Here is an 18,557-nt window from a genome sequence, read left to right as displayed (position 1 = left end):
GAGAGAAAGAGCGAGAGAGAGAGAGAGAAAGAGAGAAGGAGATGAAAAAAATAGTGAGAAATAAGCAGCTATTGGGTAGAGTAAGAGAGCAGAAAGGGTAACCACGCCTCTATCTTCTGTTTTTATTGTAGCTTCTGAAGGCTTTGTTTTGTTATATGAGTAGATAGTAAAAGGTAGAAGTCGCCGTTAGAAACGTGACATATCTGCTTATTGATTACGAGCATATCTCAGGTGGTGCTTTTGAAGCCGGAGCATAGTACCAGATTTTGCAAGCATAAAAGCATTTGATCTGATAAGAACGATTATATTTTAATTTATTACTACTATACTTTCATGTAGTAATTTATGGAATCAGTAAATTTCACAAGATACTGGTTTAATTTATTGAAGACGCACTATTTTAGAGTGACTACGATATTTCCTTTATAACAAAGTGAAAGTTAATTCCATACTACACTGAAAGAAATCATGTACAATTCTGGCTAAACATACCAACGTCGTTCCAGTGGTTCGGTTAGGCTGAACATTCCAACGCCATATCATCGGATTGGCTAGTGGTAGATGGCCGCAAAAAATGGCCTGGCACACCGCTGTTTTTGTATTACCATCACTTGTCAAACCGCTGAAACAGCATTGGCATGTTTATCTAAAATCGTAAGGGATTTCTTTCTGTGTATGTAGGCAAGGTTAGTCAGCTTATGAGATATACCATACACGTAGGTATAGATAATACATGTTGTTTACTTGACAAGCTCTCCTAATCTTGTTCCCTTGTTTTTGGCCAATTTATTTTCTCTTGAATAATTTTGTTGAACAAACTGTTTTTACGCCATGTGAAAAGTATTGGTGTCATAAAATACAACATGACAATAGAACTTTAATTAATTAATTAAATTACTTAATTGAAATATACCTGTTTCCGTAACACCCGATGCTCTTATGCTGGAAAATTAGTTACTGAGCTCCAGTATTGGTAACACTACCTGAGATGTGCTCGTGGTCATTACAGAGATTCAGACGCATACTAGAAGACTTAGTACAAATAAAGAGGATGTAATATATAAGATCTTATTTTATGTTTATTGTTGCCCTATTGCTTTGATGTGGCTATTCTTACACCACTTAGTGTGTTCAGTCATACGATAGGAAGTAGCAAGGGTGTCAGTGCGTTTCAACAGTGTAAACAGTGTAAAAACAGATTGTAAATAAATGTTATTGTTAGAGATAAATTTTATCAATGACCTTACTATTTCTTGGTGAAAAATAAATTCAGAATATTTTGTAAATATAATGTCCAAGTTTATAGGCAACTGTCAGGTGATTTTAAAGAGCCTAAACTACCTTCAATATTTATCCATCGTGTAAAAAAGTAGTGAAATATTTACTGCTGTACAAAAATTACTATGTAACATAATTAATCCGGATCCTATCAAACTTTACGGTGCACTGTAGTGAACATTCTTTATCCACTGTAGTAAACTTTACTCTTAGTGCTTAATAATATTTAAGATATTCAAAAATACTCTTTTAATACATATAAGATAAAAAGTGATTTTGCCTAATAATGCTGATTTAATTTAATGCCTTATCAATACTTCATTTATGGTGAGTTCTTTGATATTTTAGTACTCTTTTGTTCTAGAATATGGATGGTTACTTGATTAAAGCATACAATAAAAAATGGTCTTATTTCATAAAATATGTCTTAAAAATAATTTAAATCTTGTTACAAAAAAAAAAATATTTAACAGAATGACGTTTAAAAAGTTTTGTTTAATTTAACGAATTGGACAACTTAGGGATAAGATAGTAATGATTGTCACAGAAGAGACATTACCAAAGGGATTATTTTTCAACCTAAAAAACAAGAGATTAACTCTAGCTGAAGGGTTCTTATGTAACAAACACTATTTTTACAACTAACGTAGCACTAAACGTCTAAATGAGTGGAAAAACATCTCGAGCTAGGACATAGTAGTTTTTGTTGGATAAGTGCTATCGTCTCTGGGGCCATTATTGGCTCCAGGGGAAAAAAGTAGCTGTAACAGGGTTGCCAGATTGGGCGGTTTAACCGCAAATCGGGCGGTTTTGGTTTGCCAGTTTGCGGAAAAAATTTTGAAAATGCGGTTTACCACAAATAGGGTGGTTTAAAATTTTGAAGAGGTATTGTGCAGAAGAAATTTTTTAAATCTATTTTTGTATTTTTGACACTTCACTTCAATTTAGTAGTAAAACTGTGAATGGTTATTCCAGTGACGTGTATTTTGACGACAGCGATAGCTCAGTGCAACGACTGCTCGTTATTTTGACAGCCAAGTGAACTGTCGTTATTTTGGACTCTCTCCCCTACAGTTTTACTACAAAATTACAGTGAACTGTCGTTATTTCAGATCCCCCCTGACTGAATATACTGACTCGAAAACTATATATCAGGAAATCCACAAAGAATATCCCGTGTTTGTCTCGCATTTTAATTAAAAAACTTTTTTTGAGGCACACCTTTGAAAAAGAGTTCATTTTACTCGTAATCCCATGTACTATGAGGAAGAAATTTTGAGCACGAGGTTTAGTGAGGGTGACACACTTTTTCCGCGATTTACATGTTAAAATTATGTTCTATAACTAGTGAGCTTCAAGGGAGTGAGCAGCAGAACGCGAGACCGTAGCTGATTGGTTGTCACGACTCATAAGAATAACACAGGATTTCAACCGTTATTGCAAAGTATATGTATAGATACATACGCCTTGTAGGTTTCGTAACAACTGGCGGCGGTTCCGCTGCTCACTCCCTTGAAGCTTACTATCTATAACGATCTCATATATAGACATAATATTAACATGTAAATAGTGGAAAAAGGTGTTACCCTCACTAAGCCTCGTGTTCAAAATTTTTTTTCCATAGTACATCACACAACGAGTAAAATACGCAACAGCTCAAAGGTGTACCTTAAAAAAAAAATTTTTATTGAAATAAGGGACAAAAACGGGAGTTTTTTGTGGATTTTCTCATATAACTTATATACAGATCTAAAACGATTTTGCAAACAAATATAGATTGCTAAAAATTTATCAATGTGAACTGCGGGGCACAGGAAAACTTTTTTTATTTTATAAATTTGAGTTAATAACTTGAAAGGATCATCATTGATTGTATTTTAATCATAGCTTCTACGAAATCTGTTGCCTTCAGAAGTGTTAGTACTACGTATACATTGCGAAAAATACCCTACACTTAGACAAGTCATTACTATTTTTTAAAATTAACTACATACGTTTTCAAAATTACTACTAAAACAATTATCCTCTAAAAAATTTGTGGTCAGCTCTTAATCTACTGGATTCAAAGCATTCTATTTGCTTCTCCTATTTAAATGCGCACTAGATATGAGTTGTATTTTTTTTATTTAGGGCGCACTGAACATCCAAATGTGAAAAAATGCCCGAAGTAGGAGATCGTAATTTTTTTTACCATGGGGGCGAAGTAAAAAAATCTCGCCCGAAGGGTGGGGTTTTCGAATGTTTGTGCTAAAGATTTGAACGAAATTTCTATTTTTCAGGGCTCTAAGTTGTACTTTGTGCGTATGGGCAGACTAGATCTTTTTCTAGAATAAATTTTGATACGTGGCAGCACTTTTTGTGATATTTTGATTTTTACTGCATCTTCGATAGGAAAAAGTAATTTTCCAAATGAGTGCGGTCCCTCGAGCTGCAAAATATCCTATTCAAGGCTCTTCTCAGCGCCTACAGCCTTACTTTGAGCCCTTCAATCACTTTAAGCTCCAAAGCAGGAGAGTCATTAGCGGATATAGAGTATGTCTATAGCCACGAAACAGTGCTTTACATAATCCTAGCAAAAATTTTTTTTTTTATTACGGGCACAAATTTTTATTAACCTTACAATAAAAATAAAGTGGTCTCACTTTGCACTTAAAACTCACAAGTTGTCTATTTTTTTTCAAAGACAGCACAACTCTGTTAGAAAATAATGATATCTGATTAATTTGTCTAGGATTCAATATTGAGTTAGAATGATTAATCATTGAAAATGCTTTAATTAAGAAAAAAATTAGAACATCTCGAAAATATTTAGTAAAGTTATTTATTTCCATGTAATCACTATTTTTGATTTATAAAAGCTACGTTTTTCTAAAGTAGTAAATTACAAAAAAATTGATCTTGTATAGTTTTTCCTTAAATACATTTTATCTCATGTATGTGTATACGTATATTTTTTTTTTTTTATATATTAGAGTGCTCTACGTCCGGCTCCTTTAATAACTACTATGGGCACTTAGCACTTGGGAGAAGGGAGGGAAAGAGGGATGGGAGGCCTCCCATTACTGGGAGGGGGGTAGGGGGAAATTAGGCAATTTTTGCTGCGAGAAGGTCGCCTATAAGCCCTTCTCGAAGAGCATTGCGTGGTGAAAAAGCACATGTGAAAAATCATAGAGATACTTGCCCGAAAAAGTCGCACTGGCCGGGAATTGAACCACGGTCTCCCGCGTGCCAATCCACGACCTAGCCGACTGAGCCACCGCGCGCTCTGTATACGTATATGTATCATTTCATCAAAAACACATTGCATATGGTAAAGACGTATTTTACAACAGTTGAATTATACCTAAGAGGATGAATGTACCTTTAAAGTAATGAGAAGCCACTATCTTACAGAAAATAAAAATGGTAGATCAAAACAATGAATCCATTACCCGATAGCTACTTTTTCTTGTAAATAAAAAAAAATGAACTTTAAAAGCAGGACTATTTAACTATTTCTTCTTTTCCACGAAAAAAGGGTATCATTGTTACCGTTAAGATACGAAATTATTGCATCTACCAGGTAACACCAGTAGTAACTCATCGTATCAAGTACGCATCAAACTGAAATGCTAAAAAAATGCTCTCGTGAGCTAAAAAACCTAGGAGATAAAGTATAAGGTTTGTTGCTGTGGAAAAAATGTAGAGTAAGAAAAAAGTAGGATAGAACTAGCGAAAAAGCATGGTTAATTTTGAAAAATTGCTATCAGCGTGAAAAAATCATAGAGGTAGTTATTCGATTTCTGAACAAATTTTAATTGTTTTAGACTCCAAATTGAGTCAGCTAACGGCCCAAAACAATGGTAAATGTGGTCAGAAATAGTTTGTGGCGTGTAGAAAAAAGCTGGAGAGTCAGACAAAATAGTAGTACCGTTAAAAAAGATGCGCAATTTCAAGACAAAGAAAATGAGCTCTAGTAAAATAGATCTGGCTTAGCCGTTTTTTCACAATTTGCCAAAAAGTGCTCTTTTTGACCGTTATTTTAGATCTATGTACTTGTCGAGAGTTATTCTACAAGCTACCAGAACGACGATCTATTTGACATTTTGAAAGGACGCGAAAAATGAAAGTCAAAAACAGACTTTTTTCCGTGGATGTGGCGGCATGGCGAGCAGCTCGCAAACTCTGGAGCTATAATGCAGAGAGGGGCCATGGCCTACTGCGGCGGCAGTAGGCCATGATTAATATTGATATTAGTAAGGTAGAAGTCCAGTACTCTAGAATAATGTTTCCGGAAAATCTTGTTTTGTGACAGTGCTCAATTAAATTCAATTTGCACAATAACAAATCAGTTGCTTTAGTAGTAAGCTTACATTTCGACGGTTGGGTGGAAGACAAAGCCAACTCAGATAATTGGTGAAAAAGGAACCAACTCGAAATTTGGGTTGAAAAAGCAGTCAACTCAGATTTGGCTTGAAAAAGGAGCCAACTCAAGTTCGGGTTGAAGAAGCAGCCAACTCGGGAGTAATTTTTTTTCATCAAGTTTTGTCGTGATAGCACTGAAATTCACAATATAGGTATACCTATATAAACGAACGAAGATTTTTCATTAATCCAATGGTTCAGAAAAATAATTTATGTTATTGTAATAGAGTGTACTGTACTTATTAAATTATGTACTTTTTATACGTTATTTTTTTATCTGTTCTTATGTTTGCCTTTCAAATCTGATTTAGTAATACCATGGTCATCCTTTATTTTATTTTCAAAATTGTTCAAATCATATTGTGCTAAATACCTAAAACAAACATAAAAAATGTTAGGGTTTTAGGTTCGCTGCTAAATTATTTAAGAAGAATAATTCATGTTGTAATAATACGCACTATATTATTTAATTGTGTGCTATATTAGTCTAAATGTGATCAATTTAAATGTATTTAAAAATGTAGTTGATTTCCAAGAATGTTTTACATAGTAGAATGTATTACAAAGTAAAATGTTGCTATCACTTTTATTTAGCACACCACAGCAATTAATGTCCGCTTTAAACTCAACAAGCCTTACGAGTCATTCTTTGTATTAAAACGATAGAGGTCATTTGAGTTTTGTAGTATTTTTGTGTATGTTATTTTTAAAATTGTTAGGGATTAGTATGGTGTAATGTTGCGAACATGTGAGGGGATGCACTGATTTTTTGGATTTTTTCTGCAATTGTAAGGTTAAAATCGATGGTTTATGTTCGTGAATGTATTGAAAATATTTAATTAGTGTAGTACACTATATTACAATAACATAAATTAGTTTTCTGAACCATTGGATTATTGAAAAATCTTTGTTCGTTTATATAGGTATACCTATATTGTGAATTTCAGTGCTACCACGACAAAACTTAAAGAAAAAAAATTACTCCCGAGTTGGCTGCTTCTTCAACCCGAACTTGAGTTGGCTCCTTCTTCAAGCCAAATCTGAGTTGACTGCTTTTTCCACCCAAATTTCGAGTTGGCTTCTTTTACACCAATTATCTGAGTTGGCTCTGTCTTTTACCCAACCGTAGAATTTTCTCCATTGATGCAAAAGGTAAAGACTTTTTTTTCATGTCATAAATAAATTTTTATAATACAATATTATTTTAAGGTCTTTTTAAACAAACACTAAGTAGATAAAAAGCATGTTCAGGTACCAGTACTAATAGGTATATTTCACCCGGTTGTTAAAAAGCCTATGTTGATTTAATGGGCGAAAGGTTAAGTTAGTTACTTTTTACTAGCTTCCATTTCGATCATAAATTGCAAATTTAATTGATAAAATATATTTCATGTATTTTTGGTTGCGTCTTATCAAAGCTTTAATGACAGTCTTGACATTCTACTATTGTTGCGATTTTTATTTTTTTTCGCATGTTTAAGTTCTGTCGGTAGACAAATTCAAAGGTACCAAAGTCATAACAGTCACTTACAAGCCCCTTTGCACAACTCGTCCAGATAAATAAGTTTTTCTCCCTGAATGTACATGCTTGTTTAAATATAAACTTCGATTTATTTGAAAGGTCTAGGAATGTCCAAACAATTTTTTTCTACATCTTATGAAATATAAAAATAGTCGTTTCAAAATTATCTACCTACTAGTACAAATAGATAAAGTGTTTGAATGTACACATACTATTACCTTAGTAGAAAATAGCTAGAGATATTTGCAAAAGCCGAAAGAAACAAAGTTTATACATTTACGAATAACAGTAAAGTGGTACAAAAAAATTTCATGATAAAAATATGCCTTAGAAGATGTTAAAGATAAATTTTAAGTTCTAGGGAACCTGGTTTTTCAGTAAAAGTAATAATTAGCGTTTGTTGCATTTACTTTTTCACGTTTTAATTGCTTTAAAGAAATTATATAGGACTGTAATTAATTGAATCGCTAATTAACTACTTTACTGTTGCATAGTATTCAATATGTAGCTTAAAAAGAAGTAATATACTGCTTAATAACTGTTAATCAATGACAGCGATTGGCGAAGACTTTGCAATTGATATGATTTGTTTATACATTGAAGTTTGCTAAAGCAACATAGTATATTTTTTCATTTGAAAGTGTTTACTGTTCATGTCAAAGTATGAGTTATACATTTTTAGAAAAGTAAGTATAACATTCTGTAACGATTTTGGGCACGAAGGGTCCTATTTTTTGCATCTTGCTATTGGGTACAACTGTACCTTAATATTATATCGCACATCTAAGGTATAGAGTTAACTAGACATCGTTTATAAGGCTAACTTCTATCCCCAAAGACAAGAATAGTAAAGGCACGAGATTGGTGATATGAAACTCTTTTTTTTGGCAAGACAAAAATTTCAAGAATCCTTCAACGGAATCCCACTGTGAGCATACTTATTCATAGTTTGCATGAAACATCCACGCAGCACGGATGCAATAAAATACTCATACAAATCGTATTGTAGTACTGTAGTTGAAAATAAAAAAGCCTCAAATTATTTCTAAACTTATCTAATCTTGTAAATACTAGACTTGCTACTTTTATAAATGAAGGCCTATTGTTTAACTCCCTTGTTTCAATTACACTTATCTACATTCTTCATTGAGAGTCGTATTTGACATTATTCGAGATCGCAAATTAATCTACTAATGGCGTAAAAATGATTAATTACATAAATAAATAAGCTATGAAACTATCAGAACGGAATACGAAAGAAATCAGACGATGGGAGAAACAGAGAGATTATTTTTTTGAAAACAGAAAAACACAACGTTTACTTAAAGGCTCAGAAGAAGCTCTTGTGCTTGTTTTCCTAGCGCGAAAAATGAAACGAGAGATCTGCAAGCCCTTGACTATAGCGCGGGAACGATAAATTGAAACTCCTCTCGCCCTATACAAATACTTAAGAACTTGAATGGTCTCTCGTGTTTGACAGTACCTCATACTTCTTAAGCAAACCAGCTTGTGCCAGATAATAAAACTTATGAGACTTACTGTTACTACGCTAGGTTCTCCGATCATTTTTTTCTGACCATGCACTGGATACTACAGCTACATCATTGTAATTTTACCTCGTCATTTTTATTCACGTTGTGCTTTTGAATAAAGCTTTTTATAGTTAAAATAATGTGTTGCGTAACAATTAAATTGTTCAAAGTACAATAACACTGCATTGAAAGTATGTAAATAGTAACAAGAAACGTATTTAAGTGTACGCTTGAGCTAAGATACTAAATAAAGAAAGGAATGACAGAGAGACAAAGAGAACTCAGTGTAAGAAAAATATTAGTTGCCGAGAAAAGTATTTACAGCTCGTGACGAAGAAAGCCGAGTTTTCCCTGTTGAACTAAACGCATTTACAATGCTGTTTTGTCAAGCCACGAGTACATGATTCATGCACATCTTTCTCTTTCTCTCTCTCTCACGGTGGAATGACGAACGTGAGAGCACTCAGTTTCGTTTGCCAACACAAGAATTTCCTTTTTGATTCACTTGAATCTTGAAACTAACGATTCTTAAATGTTAAAGCAAATAATTTTCTTATTGCTGCAATTCTCTTCACTTAAAAAAAAATTTTTTCATTAACTATCACTCAATTCTTACAGCATACGCATTAATTATTGTATATCTGTCTATACAAAAATGTTTTGAACTTATTATAGCAACTTTCTAACCAAAACTTGATGAACATGTTTTTTAATTCCTTACTAAAGCAGTTAGAAGAAAAAATTTTTGTACGACTGGTAAACATTTATATGATTTTTTGCACCAGCGTCAAAAAGTTATTCAACGCGTGCATTTGAAACTAAGGTACATTAAAAATCTTAAAGTTCAAAGTGACGTACACAAAATGCAATAAAGTTAGCTTTCCGAGCACAAATAAACAATGAGTATGTTTTATTAGGTGTTAAAATATATGTCAAGGAAAAAAAAGGGGGAGAGAAAAAGAAAATTAATTAATAGTTATAGGATCACTGCAAACATTGACTGTGTGAGGACTTCATTACATTTTTCTCAATGTAAAAAACGATGAAAAAATTTTCTGCTTAAGATCTTAGTCCTAATAGATAGATATCCTGCATTCTTTTGGGCAATAAAAGAATCGAAATAATATTGTACATAATTTAACACACATTTATGTGCGCACGTATCAACCCTTTAGCATGGTGTGCCTTCCGTCACTTTTATTCAATGTACACTGTTTAACAAAGTAGATTTTTCAATGCTCACAGTTTCATATCATCGGATTTTTATGGCCTTTAATATATAATGAGCAAAAAAATTTTTAACAATATATATTACCTTATGAACATTTTTACTGTCATTCAGATTCATTTAATGTTCACTAAATTCGGTAAAAAAACGTATTCACTGCCTACCCGTACACGAGCACGAAAATGAGAAAAGAAAAGTGAGGTGAAGCCCAAAATCTGCACACTACTTTAAGAGCTACCAAGCTATATTGACAAATCCTCCACACATTCTTAAGTACTTATAAAGTTATCACACGTGACGATTATCTGAAGCACTAAGTATACACTTGTACTTGCTATCTATGTTACAAAATATAAGTATTATAATAAGGTACAACAATTAATAGGAATAAAAGATTCTTATTCCACGCTGGTAACTCATCGAGTAAATACTATTACGAATATAAGCAATAACTCAGAGATGCCCTTCAACACATTTGATATCCGTTTACGCGAGAGAAGATAAGAATCGCGATTTTATCTCTCCGTTTGCACAATCAACAACGCTCACTGACCCATGTGGATCGGCACATGCTTGCTCACTAACCTGGCACCGATAGGTGAGTGTGGAGCTCCAGGACTCTGCTCCTGCTGCTGCTGTTGTTCTTGCTGCTGCTGCTCTTCCTGATGCTGTTGTTGCTGGGTGTGGCTATGATGTTGTTGATGATGATGATGATGGTGGTGGTGGTGGTGGGCTAGGTGGGCTTGAGAACTCGGCTGGTGGTAAATCGGATCAAAAAAAAGCTGACTAGTGCGCTCATCTGGCAAGGAACTCACAGTCAGAACGGCAGGCTGCAGGTGGGTTAGATTTTGTAAACGACCCTGTTCCTGCCCTCCAACAGGACTATAATTACTATTGTGTCGGTGTGGTGAAGCCAGCTGTTCTTGGTGTTGCTGTTGTTGTTGCTGTTGCTGATCCTCGTTGGGGCTGTGGCTTGAGTTGGGTGAGCTCGGAGCAATACACCGTACTGTTACCGGTGATTCGGTTCGGATTGGCAGATACGGTGACTCGGCATTGTGAGATACCTCGGGTTCAAGATGCTGCTGCTGCTGATGGTGTTGATGAGCGTTCATACCAGGAAAGAGGCTGCCAAGAGAAAAATCACCACGGGCAGTTCGGATGACGCGCTCCTGATGGTGCTCCAGTTGTTCCTGTTGTTGATCAGGGTGATGGTGGTGATCGTGATGGTGCTGTTGCTGCGGCTGGTTGAGGTGATGAGCAACAGGCGATACGGTGGATTGAGAGTGATGGTGATGATGTTGTTGCGACGAGGATGCTGGTGAAGAGCCAGCGTGCTCGGTCGAGAGTGTTGAGAGAGCAACCTCGTAGCGGTGCATCGTAAGAGGCATGTGAGCGTCGGGACTCGACTTCTCTTGGTGCCTTTCCGCCGGGACTAATGAGACTTACAAGGCCTCGGCACTGCTCGGAGCAGTCGGATCATAGCTCGGCCAGCGCCGCCAATGCCGCTGGCGCAATTCGCCCCCTCCTTAAGAGCTTTGGACTGACGAGAACTCTGTGCTGTGTACTTGTCTGATGTCTCTCTGGCACTTCCCCGCCCTGGGCGCTTGCTTGCAGTGCTATTGCTTCAGGGCCTGAAGGATGACGGACTGTGTGTTGACGATCCCCTTGGAACCCAAAATCCCATTTATTTTGTCTCTTACGCTGCACCTATGTTACCAAGAATAACTTTGAATATAGGCTTATTATGATTACTATCATGACTATTATTAGTATTACAATTAACGTAATAAATATCATACAAAAATTATTATAAATTATAGTTTTATTATAATATTGTTATTTTATTACTATTATTTTAGCTGTTATTGTTGTGTTAATTCTTATTATGAGATCTATTATTATAATTATTGTGATTATTGTAGTTAATATTCTTTTTTTTCTAAACGCATACTTTAAACACTTGCACTGTGTAGCTTACACCCATAATTACATAAATGTGTACTATGTTAACGGTTAAAATAAATCAGATGCTATAAGAATCAAACGACAGCACTAAAAAAAATACGTTTTTTCGTATCTCTATAGACTTGCCGTATCAGTTATTAAAATATGTGCAATTATCGCAGTCAAACATACTTATTCCACGAAATCTATATGATTACACATTTAATTGATTATTAATACTAACTTTAATTAAATCTATCGAATTGATTAACTTTAAATTACGTAAGAACCTCATTCACTTTCATCTTAATTTCTAACAGTTAGACGAAAACATTGTCCTCGAAAATTTTATTTTACCCAATCTAATAATTATTTTTTAATATTTCTAATCGAGTGTCTATCACAAAAACTAAGGTAAATTTTTATTATACTAGGTATTATAAGCTTGTGGTTTGGTAAAAAGGTATACAATAAATATAGAAAATAGAGTAATAAGGCAGTCACAAGTTTCAGTGAATTTACAATATTTATTAAAAAATTACTTAATTATTTATATAGTTTTATATTCATTACATGTAAAGTTGTTTTATTATTTGTTTTTTTTGCAGTTAGTTTCATTGTATTGTTTTTAGTTTATTGTTAAGAAAATCCTTATAAAGACTTAGCACACTAAACTTGATTTCACTGAATTTGTAAGGTAAATAAAACACTCGAGGCAACGAACTGTCTTACACTTTTACTTTTTTAACGACTTAAAGAAAAGTGGTCAGAAAAGTCTGTTTACGTTTCATTTCCTAACAAGTCGTAGCACAGGTTACACACTTTCTATAACTTAACTCGTTTCAATCAGATATAGTTGTTATTTTCCAGATCTTAAATGTTCATTATTAACACACTTGTCCCAAAGAACTCGAGGTAAAATTAGTTAAATTAAATTATATACTTAGATATAAGATAATTGAAACAAGCTGAGTAAACAAATAGTTATACTAACGCACATTTATATTCATAGGATACTGCAATGTATTGTTTCATACGTTTAGATAAAATTGGGCAAAGCAGTCGATCTACTGAGTGATGGTTGAGGACTACACACACACATAATATGAACAGTAGACAGGATGCTGCTTTTTTTTTACTTAGAATAAGCAGAAGAGTTAAAAGTACATCTAAAAGTCACTTTCAGACATTATTTACTTGGGAAGAAAAAATAAAAAATGTCTCAGATGACATGCATTATTGAAAAATACAATCAGAGGTTTTCTTTGTTTTCTTTTGTAGGTTGTACATAATATTTTAGTAATGCCATATACCGAGAGATAAAGGTTCACGAAAAAAAGTTCTTTTTTTGCTACAGTAAAATAAAAAGTATTCTCTCTCGCTGTTGTTTTTCGTGACCTATGCACGTTTATTTTGGCCTCAATACGGAAAATAGCATTCATATCTGATGGACCCACACGTAAGCACAGTAACGAAGGCCCATGGGCATATTTTGTTACGTATGCACATTCTTCAGGTATTTATAATATCCTGGAGGACCCTGTTAACAAGAACAAAAATCATAATTCCTTGTTCATACTCAGCTTTACGTACAATAACTGATTTTTTACGGACAACTGCTTCTACAGCAGTTCACTGAAGTCTCCTTAAAATGCAATGAAATCATGATACCTTAAACTCCTACGAACAAAGCAATTTGGACGAATGCGCTTGTATAATCTATATTAATATTGATATTGCTGTTAAAGAAAGTATAACTGTATAGCTAAGGATTTACTAATTAAATTTAAGTAAAGTTCTGACAGCACAAATGAAAATTTACCACAGTCATTACACCATTTTGAAAATTCAATTCCTAAAATTTTATCCTAACGAACTTCTTTTCCACCTTTTTTTAAACTGTGAATGCTCATACAATGAGAAGCAGGCAAGTAATAAATATGTAATAGTAAATGTCAGACTAATTATGAATGTTGTGCTTATCAACTAAGTGTCTCTAAAGCTACTAGATCGAATTGAGCTGGAGGCGTTTTTACCTTAATTCTATCCTCGTTGAACTTAGTTGGCTCTTCACACTGATTCGGCTTTTACTGGCCTTACTAGAGCTGCCTGGTATCGATCAATTATTTCTTAACGTCATCAAGCCTACCGCTGCCATTTTCTGCCCCACACGACTAACAGGTCCCGCCTACTGGCTGGAGGAGCACGCCCATCGACTCCCTCTCCGATGCATCTGGATTTGCGCCTGCGTGCATGCTTTTAGTACGTATAAGCTTTATGGACAGCTGTGCTGTATACGTGCCACGATGCATTGCAAAACTTAATGCATGACTCCATGATAGACGAACGTATGCTGTATCGTGTGTTGTATAACATATCGACGCTTCGTACGAAGACCAGCACAGTTCAAAATTTTTAATGTTATTTTAAATAGGAAAATCTGAACTGTGTTGGTCTTCGTACGAGGCGTCGATATGCTGTAAGTGTGTTACTTGTGCATAAAATTGTCTAATCTTTATTTTGATCTTTTTACTACAAAGCAACCGTATTAACAGCATTCAGCTTCATTTATTATCAAGTACTGGCGAGTTTAACGCATTTAAACCCTCCCTTCATAACAGGCTAAAATTTTGAGTTGCGGTAAGTACAACTTGTTTTAATGGCAAGTGTCGAGTTGCGTCCCATGTAGATAAAAAAGTTCGAGTTACTTCTCGGTGATTTTATCTCATGAATGAGTCGCAACCTCGTTGATTTTATCTTATGGTCGAGTTGCGTCCACGTTTATTTCCTCTTATGGTTAAATACCGTCCTGGTCATTAAGCCGATAAGTCATAACAACTTTTTTGGCACACTTTATCTAGGCTTTGGACTTTTAGATCCACATAATCTTATTGCGAAGTCTTTTCTATTTAAGTATCTGAGTGTGAAATATTGCTTTCATCATTCAACCCATTTACTACTGTTTTTATTGACTTTGAATTAGCAGTTCATAATGCTACAAGTGAAATTTTACCAAAAGCAAAAAGTTGTGATTGCTGTTGCCATCTAGGCCAAAGTTGGTGGTACAAGATTCAAGAGCCTGGTCTAAGTAAAGAGTACAAAGATAGTTCGGAAAGAGAAAATATTTTTAAATGTTTTTTTGGACGGTTTTTTTTAAATCCCGATGATACAAGCGACTGCTTAACTCATGATTCGATAAGTATTATGCCTGACAATCCAAAGGTTAAGAACTTTTGTTACTAAATTTTGAATAATTATATCAAAAATGATGTGCCCAGACCTCCATATTTTGGGCAAGATTTTATCGTTCCATTTGCAAAACAACAAACAACTATTTTGAATATTGAAATGTGTAATTATCAAACGTCAACTTTTTTCAGAAAGTGCCCAAAAAATTTCAGCCAATACAGTAATTGCGACTGTTCAATATTATAATGTCTTTATCTTCATCTCAGTGAAATTTTTTCTATTCAACAACATTACAATTGTTTTCGAACCCGCCAGTATTTATAGTGCCAGTTCGCAGCCTGAATCAAGTGTGACGAGAAAATTGTTATGACTCATCCGGTAAATAACCGGGACCGGGACGTAGATGTATAAATGATTCTATTAAAACCAGATTAAAGACTGTAGTGGACAAACACTTAAAACGGGTTTTCAATTGTTTAAGGTGGCTCCAGCGCCTAGTGTCGTATCAAAATGGAGAGACTAAAAATTAATCATTGTTTTCTTTAAAATATGGTATAAAATTATTGTAGAGACTGTTGTAAGCCATATTCTACATTTTACCTGTTACTTTAGTGAGTTAATATAAAAAAACAAAAAAGTCTTATGGTGCCCTAATTGATGAACTGTTACGGTACGCTCCTGAGTTCAAAAATGTGGCAACATTGCTCAGCTGTAGTTATACCTATATATATGTACTCTGCAGAATGCAGACAGCTGAGAGCTGACTTGCACTCGCAACTGTATACTTAGTCTCCGATTATTTAAAGATCTTGTTCGATAACAAGACACTTTTCTCATGTCATCGAAAACTGCGTAATAATATGTACAAGATAGTTTATTTTTTACATTTTACGGGTTATTTATATGAGGCTCTTTTACAGTCAAGCTTGAATCAGATGGCACCAGGGTACGTCGCGGCTGTCATGGCCGTCTCACTCACACAACATTACTTTTCAGTATTGTATGTATACAGGAAATTAAAGTGCAGTGGTAAAGCGCCATATTTGAAATTTTGAAATGAATAAGGAAGACAAGAAAGAATATTATGGGAGCTTAAAAGTTTTAGAATTTAAAAAGCTTTTAAAAGGGAAAGAAGCAAGAGTCAGTGGAAGAAAAGTAGAACTCGTGGACAGGTAAATGTACATTTTAGGCTATATTTACAAGGCTATTTATGTATTTGTTTACTAATGATTGGTCTCCCAATTGCTTCGAGCCACTTTTTTTTATCACACCATCAGAAGGAAATTTAAATTTCACTTTCTTATCGCAGGATATTACACTACAACTTATTTTTCCTACTATCTTTAAACATAAATGCAAACAAAAATTGTCTGCAAACAACAGCAATCATTTACAAAGATTATGTCTTCTGCTTTGCTCATCACACAGATAGGCTCACGGACACAATACACAACTGTAAATTTGACGGTGTGTAAGTGCGACGGCCATGACAGCCGCGACATGCCCTGGCGCCATCTGATTCAAGCTTGACTGTAAAAGAGCCTCATAAGTGCAGCAGTAGGTTGTATATCACGTAAGATTGCATTTCCTATTCAACCCGTCTTGAAACTACGATTTTGTAAGCATGATTTCTTACAACTTTCATCGTCAACCTTAATTTTTTTTTATACGAATAGAAAGATAGGAATTCAAAGAATATAATTCAATTTTATTAACCTCGGTTGGGTTATTTATGATTTTAACATTGAGGCCACTGGAGCCACCTAAATACTTCTTTCAAATTTTTCATGATCTGAATCAGTTACAATATTTTGGGTCCAGCTAGGTCTACACAGAAAAAGCTTCTATAACACCATTGTTTTATTTTATTTCAGAAAAATAGAAGCATCTCAGGCTGTTATAAAATCTCATTATAATAGAAAAAATGTTACGAGTTCTAATAAAATTGATATAAAATCAATATTGTGATGCATCAAATAAAAACTTAACATTTTTCTTGTGCTTAGATCATGTAAAATGGTGCATTTTAAGTCATCATCTTGTAAGTTGATAACCGAACGCTTGAAAAAGATCATCAAGTAAAAGAAGACTGCATTATGCTTCCAGCAATACTTTGAGTATAAAAACTATTTATGCAAGTACCCGTACTATACAGTATGTAAACATGGCTATATTTGCGGTACTGGGCCAACAAAAAATGGAAAAGTATTTCTTTGTTATCTCCTACGGTTAAGACCGGAGATCCAGGACTTTCACTTGTTGAAGTAAGCTTCATGAACAGAAATGGAATAATTCTCAATATAAAAGTGGAATTTCAAATCATTAGTGTTTTAATTTAGGTATTGGCTAATGAAGTATTAATAATAAATTGTTTGAAAATAATTGTAACAATATTTAAAATCTAACAACTAAATTAAGATTTTAATGTCCAAAAAGTCTATTTTTTCGTAAAAATCATACATGATAAATGAATCGTTATAATTTGTTCATAAGCAGCTATTGAATTAAAATATTGTATAAGTAAAATTTAAATGTATTTGTACTGAAATGATTATTTTAGTTAATTAAGTATTTATGATAAACTCTTTAAAAATTAATGTTATAGTCATCAAAATTAGTTCACTGACAATAGATTTGAATGACTAAAAAATTGTATTTTTAATAAAATTTATAAAAAGTAAAGAAATCATAAGTTTTTCATACATAAAAATGATCAGTAGAATATTAAAGCATTAATATCAAAATAACTGTATTAGTTAACAATGTATCTACAAAAAACTTTTTGGAAATTAATCTTACAATCATCAAAATTAATGAATGAAAATTAGCTTTTAATGTCTAAAAAATGAATATTTTTTGTAAAAGTCATGAAAATTCATTTTTATGAAATTTACGGTTTTTTTATGTTTTTCAAGAAAAATTAAAATTTTTCTAACATAGAACTTTAATAAAATCTTATAGTTTTTAAAAAATGTTAAAAAAAATTTCATTACATAACACGTTGTTTGTAATATAAATGAAATAAATTTCTATTTTGTTCATATTTTAATGATGTCGAAAAAAAGTTACTGAAGTATTGCAATAATTTTAAGGGATTATATCGAAATACTTTAAGATGACATAAAATTTACTGACAGTATATTTTTATTATTTTTGTTTGGATTTAATTTTATTAATTCTGGGCTTCTTTATACGTAATTAACAATGATAGGGATGTGTGAAAAAATTTTAATTGAATATTTCAAAATGCACAAGTTTTATCTATTACTTTTTTGCTTTAGTAACAATTTCGTACTAATTGGATAACTTTTATTGGATAAGCAAATTTAAAAAAAAAATTATCACTCTTTATTTACATTTACTCTAAATTTATTACAAAAACTCGTTAAGGCCTTTGCTCATCTATAAACTGCTAGATTGTAAAAGTTACCTCGCTTCTTATACTTTTTTTTTTTTGGTT

At 33.4% G+C, this 18,557-nt stretch overlaps 1 protein-coding gene across 2 annotated transcripts in view; it reads right to left on the bottom strand.

The window, feature by feature from the left end:
* The window catches only part of LOC106646079 (uncharacterized), a 179,636-nt gene extending 168,217 nt beyond the window's left edge, over window positions 1-11,419 (bottom strand). Inside the window, exon 1 of one of the 2 annotated variants that reach the window (XM_089598103.1) lies at window positions 10,550-11,419. In XM_089598103.1, the coding sequence (XP_089454229.1) occupies window positions 10,550-11,352 (803 nt within the window). In that variant the 5' untranslated portion in view covers window positions 11,353-11,419. The remainder of the gene's footprint in view (window positions 1-10,549) is intronic. The other variant, XM_089598105.1, reaches the window with a different exon arrangement.
* Between the last annotated feature and the right edge of the window lie 7,138 nt (window positions 11,420-18,557).

This window comes from Copidosoma floridanum, unplaced genomic scaffold, assembly GCF_036245765.1.
Source record: "Copidosoma floridanum isolate Cflo_tuat_1 unplaced genomic scaffold, Cflo_Japanese_pri ptg000005l, whole genome shotgun sequence".
Taxonomy (NCBI): domain Eukaryota; kingdom Metazoa; phylum Arthropoda; class Insecta; order Hymenoptera; family Encyrtidae; genus Copidosoma; species Copidosoma floridanum.
The sequence above is the reverse complement of the archived record's forward strand: the minus strand, read 5'-3'. Positions and strand labels throughout refer to the sequence as shown.